At 37.0% G+C, this 8,594-nt stretch overlaps 1 protein-coding gene across 1 annotated transcript; it reads right to left on the bottom strand.

The window, feature by feature from the left end:
- Window positions 1-416: 416 nt before the first annotated feature.
- Window positions 417-2,903, bottom strand: LOC104073662 (G kinase-anchoring protein 1-like; the record flags this gene model as incomplete). The annotated part of the gene is made up of 2 exons (XM_009573513.1): window positions 2,691-2,903; window positions 417-560 (listed from the first exon to the last, which is right to left on the bottom strand). Coding segments are annotated over exons 1-2 (357 nt in total), but the record flags the coding sequence as incomplete, so codon positions are not given.
- Window positions 2,904-8,594: the final 5,691 nt, after the last annotated feature.

Raw genomic sequence — 8,594 nt, 5'->3', positions numbered from 1 at the left:
GTGTTCATTGTTACTTAGAAAGGAACTAGCTATTTCATGCCTAACAGAACTTACCAAGCCTGGTTTACTATGTATACCCATATATTGCTCCACCAAAACACCCCCAGTTTTGCTCCCACCACAAGCATTTCACCATCCTTCCATGGTAGCACTTCTACTTGTCCAAATGATATAAATTCCTCTCACCATACTCCAGTATTCAGAGTCCAGCTACGACGTTTGCAAACAGCAGCATGTGCTGGCTTTAAACTGTGTTTGACAGAAGACGTGGCCTGAATTTCCACTGAAACCTTTCCTTCTGTGTGGCAGTATTTTGTTGCTTCCTCTCCAGCCATCTCTCTCTATCCATGAGATTTAACTTCATGGAGTAACATATTTCAGGAAAGCCAAAGACAGCTAAATACAGTAAGCTGTACCTGCTCATCTCTTTGTTTCCACTCCTGCCAATTTTCTTCCCGAGAGTCCTTCTGCATTGCAGTGTGCAGTTTTTGTTCATGCTGAGATAGACAGCCTCCACGTGAGGATTTCTGAGGAATCTTTTTAAAAGCAAGGTTTCTGAGCTGAAAAACAGTTATTTTTAACAATCAAAATGTTGACAAGTATACAGAAATGGACTTAATGGACTAACAAAGGCATTCAGACACATGTGCAAATAGACATGCATGTGCTTTACCTTACTACGTAGTTTGGGATACATTTTTGTGTAATTTTTTATTGTACACACCATAATGTAAAGTTATGGAGAACTGTGATCAGAAACACCACAGCCACGTAACATTAAAAAATGAAAAAGTAAATATATTTTGCCAGCTGAAAATATTTTCAACAAATCTGAAGAGGTAACTGTGTCTGACAGATTTCATGCTGGATCAGGTATTATGGTGTCCTCACACCTGACCCAAATTAAATACATTGCCAAAGAAAAGGTGGTATACACAGATTTGGCATCAGCAAGCAGAGGAACTAGAGGTTCAGGTAGAAAAAGAACAATGTAGAGAGTCCTTACAGTTTGTCAACAATCTAAAGTTGGTCACATTTTAAGAACCTGCAATAAGAATTATTTTTAGTTGCCGCACCATACGGATACAACAGTGCCATCTTAAAAATACCTTACATAATTATAAAATTTGATAATAAACAAGTAACCTGCAAATTTGGCAGCTCAAAGACATTCATTGCACAAGCTTAAACATTAACTGACCCTCTGGTCCTTACTTGGAGTGAAAATAAAGGCACCAATACAATCTACTATCAATTTAGAGACAGGGATTTCCTTAACATAAAGGCTTCTGGAAGGGAGAAAGAAGCTATTATCAGATGAAAGATGAAACAGAGAGAAACAAAGTACAGTAACAGTGTTCTCCTTAATGTGTGTTTATCAAGTGTCACGACTTCTTCTTAAAATGGCAGCTCACCTTAGCTTAAAGTTACTTAAAATCAGGCAGTAATGAAGATACTTCAAAAGAGTTTTCCTTTCCCTCCGAACAGTCCCTTGCCATACTGCCTTTTGCTTTGCTACTGTCTTTCTTACCGCCTGCACCAGCACTACAACCCCTGCTTCCTTCTTCAGATTACACTGCAGGCCATTCTGATTTATAATTTCAGTGGAGTGTAGCCATAGGCATGGTACATGCTGAGGTGAAGAAAGTGAGTCAGCCCTTACTTGCCCCTCTGCCACCACAGGAATAAGTATCATTTCCGTGCAAATGAGTTTCTGGAGATATATGCAATGCATATGCATACACACAATTATTTTGATGGCGTTAAAAGTTTTGATGGTGGTAAGGCAGGCATAAAGAAACATCAGGGTATGCTTATTGAAAACTTAGTCTTCAATATAAAAAGAACAGCATCAAAGCTGAAAAAAAAAAATCACTTTATTTAGCATTACTGCAACTACTATTTTAAGGCTTAGTAGATATTAAAAGAAAAAAAACATGGGTTTGGGCGTTTTGTTTGTTTTACATACTAAATTTGGTAAGAGAAGTTTCAGGCAGAATGATTATCTCAGATCAGTTGTCAGGCATGGCAATCTAGAATTCCAGTTCCCAGAATCTTGGAACAATTCTTTTAGTCTCACTTCTTAATTTCCATTTCATCTGAGGTTTAAGAATCCCAGTGTCAGAAAAACACTGCTGTTCTACACTCCGCCTCCCAATTCACAGGAAAAAAAAAACCGCCTTGGACTTAATACATTAAGGGGCTAGAGTAATGGATAAACCCAAAAATTACAACTTAGGAAACCAGATTTTAAAGCTCTTCAGACAGAGTAGGTAGGTCTAGTTATCTCCTAAAAAGAAAAAACCTTGAAAGCACCTTTGAATTTTAGCATGCTGGCTGTCCAAGCAGGCAACTAGAACTGACTACCTGCAAACTTCTGAAAACAAGTTGTTTCCTAGCAATCACTTTTTAGAAAGGTCATTCTCTTCATCATAAATTAATTATTCAAGTGGTGCTGTCAAAAAAGTAAAGCCTAGCAATTTATTCTCATTAAAAATTTTCAACTTGTATAGTAGGGAGTTTCCTACTTTTATATAAAGAATTCTTAATAAAGCAAAGGAAAAAAAAAGCAGTCTCTGTGACTAAGTAGCATTTGTTTCATAAAAAACAAAACAATGACTTGTCAGGGGCAGAAAAAATTATTTATCAGATAACAACCTTACCCACTACTGAAAATATAATCCCTTTACCTCATTGGCCTCACTCTGCTGCTGTTCCTTCTTTTTTCTCCTTTTTTTTCTTTTTTTCTCATTTGTAGATGACCTTGCCCCCAAAGCCTGAGATTTGCTGGCACCTCGGCCACTTCTTCCTTTTCCAGGCTCCGAATCAGTATCGCTTTTGACTTGTAGTAAAGCAAAACGAGACGCAGTGGTAGGAACTGAACTGATTATTGAAGATGCCATTGCCACATCTGAAATTCTACTGAACTGGCTTCTTTTTAATTATTAGGTTTCCTAAGAAAGTAGCACAGAAATAAGAATGAAAACAGTGTTTGACCAAACAATCAATAGTTTGTATCTGTTAGCTGCAGGACTAGTATAAAAAGCCCCAAAACTCAGTATTATCTCCTTATATTTTCACTAAGTTGTATTACCTTAAGTATTCGAACAAGAATTACAAAAAGAGAGAATAATCTATAAAACAACAGTTATTTTAGCCTAATACATTTGTTCCTGAGGGATTATATTTGATGGAAAAAAACAGCAGAAGGCTCTAAAAGAAGTTGGCCTTCATAATCTGGAGGGGAAAAAGGAAAAAAAAAAAAAAAGATAGAGGAATAGCATAGCGCTCCAAAACTGTTTCAGGTGCCATCCTTGGAGCCTGACAAACATACGATTTGAGAAAGCAAGCAAGTATATATTATGCATATTGCGCAGGCTCCAGTTTTGGCTAAGCAGCCTTATTTCTTGTTTTACAAGTAGTGTAATTTTGTTCCCAAGTCACTGGAGATTCAACAAGCAGTTTTCTCCCCAGGAAGGTGAGCCCAGCATTCTGGTTGGTGCTGTTCTCAAATATTAGGCTCACCTATTCTTACAGCACAACACAGAGGATCTGTTGGGGGGAGGCAGAACTGGGAAACACACTTAAGCCTTTTGTTGCCCCCTGTAGCTATAAACAATGCGTATATCCCCATGACACAATTCCAAAGTACAAATAATTTATCTACGGTAAAAGTTGAATTTTTGGCATAGGAATATTTGGCTAGTTGCAAACTTTCCATGCAAAGTTTAGTGAATTAGGAGAAGATTGAAAGTGATGTTATTCCATCAGTGATTATAAATTTCATAGAAAACAGACATCTAGCTATGTTGACGTACTATGATAGGGAGATGTAGTGAAATACTACATACTTTTTGAAAGTGCTGTTTGAAATGAATCCTGACAGTTTGACAACTGTAAACTTAAGTTGAATGTGTGTTTAAATGGTCTACAAATGTGTTGCTTGTTAACTATTATTACAGAAGAACATGAGAATCTACAGAAATTTCAAGAGATTGTTTTTATCGCTAAATTCCAGACTTTCTCAAAGATAAACCTCTACAGGTGCTCTAAAGATGCTCAGACATATCAACAGGAAACAATGCTATGGTAAATGGTCATCATCGTGACCACTACCCAAAAGAATTATTAAAAAGCAGTATCACATTTTATTTCTCAGAGGTGAAAGAGAATGAGCAAGTAAGCTAGTACTGTTCTTACTCAAAATTTACCAAAGACAAAGGTTACAGTGAACAGCATTCTTCTCATACAAAAGTTACCCTACTCTATTTCTTTCAAAAAAGGAAAATGAAGCTGATCATATGAAGCTGATTGTATCCTAAGAATAAAACAAACTTGACATCAAATTGTGATTTTACCTGATGCTGATGTTCACACTCTCTGATCAGACCACAAGCACAGATCTAAAAAAACCACCTAAGTCACATCTAAAATACCGTAATTAGTACCTGTAACTCTCTTTAAATGATTAAGTAACATGGTAGGTTTGGATTTTCCTGGTTTTGTGTATGTGTGTTTTTAAATGCATTTTAATACTCAGTAACTCTATAGTTATCCTGCTTAGGAGCTTAGTTACAGCTGAGAGATGTCGTGCTACTACTACTTGAACACGCAGTAAGCTGAAACCTGAAACTCAGAGAAAAGATTAAAGATACATCTTCACAGAAAAATAGCACCAAAGATAGATGCTCAGTCATGCTGTAACAGGAACTTACAATACTGGATAGTGCTCTTGGCACTACACCAGACTACAACAGTCTTAGCAGTGGAAGTTTGTAAACTCTCTACTGTATTTGGCTTTTAAAAATAAGAAAAAAAAAGAGCGCACTACAGAATGACTCTTGTCAGTCAAAAGCTTGGCACTTCTAGTCTCTGTCTACTTACTGCAATACATTTTGGTTTTCATACAAACAGATAAACAGGACAACACAGTCTTTATTAAGTTGTCAGCTGCTAATGGTGCCAAACACTTTTTTTTGCCCATACAATTTGAAAACTTTTCATATTTTCAAGCTGCAGTGATAGCAGCTAGATCCTTTGTAGATACAATTTAAGAGAAAACATTGTCCAAGATACAATTATTAGTCACTCTAGAACAACAGATCAAGAAAGACAAAAAGAGGTTGGACTTAGCCATAGCAGCTGAAACTCTACATCGCTATGAAGTAAGGCTGCAAACTCCTTTCTCCGTTTTCAATAAATACAACAAAAATACAACAGGTTTACCTTTGCTGTAGTTGGCATACAATTAAATGCCCAGCTGACAAGCATATTAAGCAAGTACTACCCACAAATTCTGCCGTTGTAATTCACTGAAATACTTCAGTGACAACATGAAATTAATTTACAGAAGTTTATTTGTGAATTACATTTGTTTCAACAGAACACAAAAAATGGACAGTAATGAGCTTGTAGAGGAAACTGCATGTAGAGGAAAATACATGAGATTATAGATTATTTTTCAGTTAAGTTTAGAAGAGCTGTTAACATTGCTAACTCAGTTAGTAGGACATTTCAACACAGCTATTCATATTACAGCAGGATCTAATCATTCCACTTCTGCAACACTTAAAGACAGATCCAGTGATTCACTGAGGCCTACCACCAAGCCATGCCTCACATTTTAATACCACACCTACAATTCTGACAGCCAAATTTTACCAAGTACCTAATATTTCAGTTCCAAGATTTGACTCCCCCCCCGTCCTCCTTCCCCCCATAGGAAACCAATGGACTGATCTCAAAAGCTTTCAGTTAAGCATACTGCTTGCCATCCCTTTTACAATGTTTTTTTTTTTCCCTTTAACGGAGAATTATAATTTGTGTTGTTCTTTATTATTACAGATATGAACAGTCTTAGAAAATTAAAGCATTGACATTCTTGAGCTTGAGGCTGTGCTCAAAGAGGCTTTTTGATCACACAAAAAAAGCATTCAAATACCACACTGTTTTTTAATTCCACAGATTAAACTAGGATCTGAAAAATCATTTTAACCTTTACAGTCCTTTCAAGAAAGAGTTTGACAGTCTGAGAAATGTTATGTGTTCATAACAGTCAGTTGGCCAAAGGCTATCTATCCAAATACAAGACAATTCTTTTCCTTACGATACGGAGTACAGCGAAAATCTCCAAGAGGAGTAACAGGAAGCAAAGCACGCTTGTGGCATCTACACAGCTCATTAACACCTCAAGTGAGGCCGCAAGTTAAAAAAAGCCCAACAAACGAACATCAGTACTTGGAGTTGCTCCCACCTGTGTCATGCATTAGTGCTAGTCATACAATTCTGAGACGACTTTCTGTAACGTACCAAGAAAACAACTAACCCTCCATTTTCATGTTAATGAAAAGATCACTGATAATGGATTTCAAAGTTGCACCACCACTGTGGCATCGATACACAGGTGGCACCAATAAGTGACCCAGTTTCAACCTTTCTGTTTTGCAAATCACTAGCAGACTATTAGTTCAACTGTCTCTGCAATCTGTTTCAAATTATAAAGTTTGTAAAAAGAGTTCCTACCACCAAAATGACATGTAACTCAGATTCATGTATCGACACCATAACATAAGCATGATACACCATATAATTTCAAGGCAACATAAAAGCATTTGTTATGGCTAGCAAGTAGTAATTTTTTTGGTGCTCTACTCATTCCTAGGTCATACTCTCCTATAAATCATGTCAGCCTACATGAACAGGTTATTTTGGAATTTTATACTAAATCAATAAATTATACCAAGTTGGTCCCATTTATGAAACACGTAATGTATTACTTTAGCATGTCTGACACAGTAATTTGTAAGCACAAAGTGCTTACTCTACCTGAAGTTCTTGGTAAACAAGGAGACATATTTAGAAACTTAAATCATTACATGACCAAAGAGAAAAGGTATCTTTTTAACTTCAGTTCCCTGAAGTGTACTAAGTATTATTTCAAAGACATGAGATTGGTCGGTGCCCTGAAGAGCTTCAGTATCGTTTTAGACATGATGTAACAAAGATTGCAGTAATAAAAGTAACATGCTCATCTGGTGTTACCGTAACTTGAAATCCCTTTTGTATCAGTTACTCACATTCACCCGCATGTTGCAGGTGAAATGGCTTTTGAAATACTTAAGTTTTAAAAACTCTACTGTCCAATACATATACTAAGACGAGTTTAACACGCATCCACAAACTTCTTTTGTTTGAGCATCAGCAGCTTCCTGGCCTGTGTGCAGCTTTGCACATGTGCATGAGTTACCATTTAACTGGCAAGCGGTCAAGCACCTCGAAGCAGTGAGCACTACACCACAATTTAGGAGCCTCTGGTCTGACGCTAGCAGTACACCTTTAAGCATCTGTGAAATAACCACACAGCTTTAGATGTGGGGCTTTACTGTTTCAAGGAAAACATGCTGAAGAGCCCAAAAATATAACCCATTTCCTATTTAACCACTTTCATCATCAAATAAACCACTAATAAACATGCAGATTTTACAAAACTTTGAAAATAGGGTATTGTCACACTAAAGCTTCTTCCCACATACAATCTATTTGTTTCTACCACTAAAATACATATTTATGACAATCTACAATCAATATACGTTCTTAGCAACACCCGAAGTATTGACTGACTTCAGTACTTGCCTGTAAAACTGAAATAACACTAAAATACACAGCATACGTAAATGAAGGAACACGTCCATTCCCTACTGGCACTGATCAACCTTCGCACCTTCTGCACATTACATATTGATCTTTGGCTGTTTATACATTTACCACAGCAAGCTCAATCTACTTTTCCTTATTACTGCATTTACAGAAAGTTTTGCACAGGATGTCCTCCCTGTTGGACAAGCTCTCTCCATTTAAATTTTGTTTTATGCTATCTGATCAAAAGCTATAAAGGTGGATTAAACTGCTCTAAATCCTTAAAATTACTTAAAGTCAAGTCATCAGCTTGTCAATGAGTTTCACAAGTAACTTTACAGCCAAAAAAAAAACCCCCAAAAAACCCAACCCCAAAACCTGGTTTAGAAATCTACTTGAGAGTTGCAGCACTGGCATACATGGCAGCAGTAAACCCGTGGCAGGTAAAGGGCCTTGCACAGTTTGGAAGGGGAATGTGGTGAATTTACTGCCATGCTTTGGAAAAATTAATGTTTTTGTGGAAGAACAGTTTTTAAAACATTTTTTAAACTCAGGATTAAGATGTAAAACCGACCAGGCAAGTCCGACTTCAGTTTGAGCATAGGATACTGACTGACAGCATAACCTCCCTCGCTTTTTTCCCCACGATTCTCACCCCCTCAAAAAAAAAAAAAAAACAGTTAAAGGAAATTAGTTAAGCTTCAAAGTTAGGAACTTAGATTATCTAACAAACTTTGAAACTTCACGGTCAATTTACTGTACGTGACTAATGCAACAAAAAAATACTAGCGTTCTTAGATACCAATACGTATTAGCAAACTTAACCAGTGATCCGTAAACGCCCCAATGACGCTTCGCCTTCTAATTACGATCAGCGTTTTTTGCTGTAGCTGAATTTTTCCCATTGAGGCACCTCTCTCCACAACACGTACCCGGCAGCGGCGAGCCCTTTTTGTGCC

Source organism: Fulmarus glacialis, unplaced genomic scaffold (genome assembly GCF_000690835.1).
Source record: "Fulmarus glacialis isolate BGI_N327 unplaced genomic scaffold, ASM69083v1 Scaffold27172, whole genome shotgun sequence".
Classification (NCBI taxonomy): domain Eukaryota; kingdom Metazoa; phylum Chordata; class Aves; order Procellariiformes; family Procellariidae; genus Fulmarus; species Fulmarus glacialis.
This window is presented reverse-complemented; position numbering and strand designations above follow the sequence as displayed.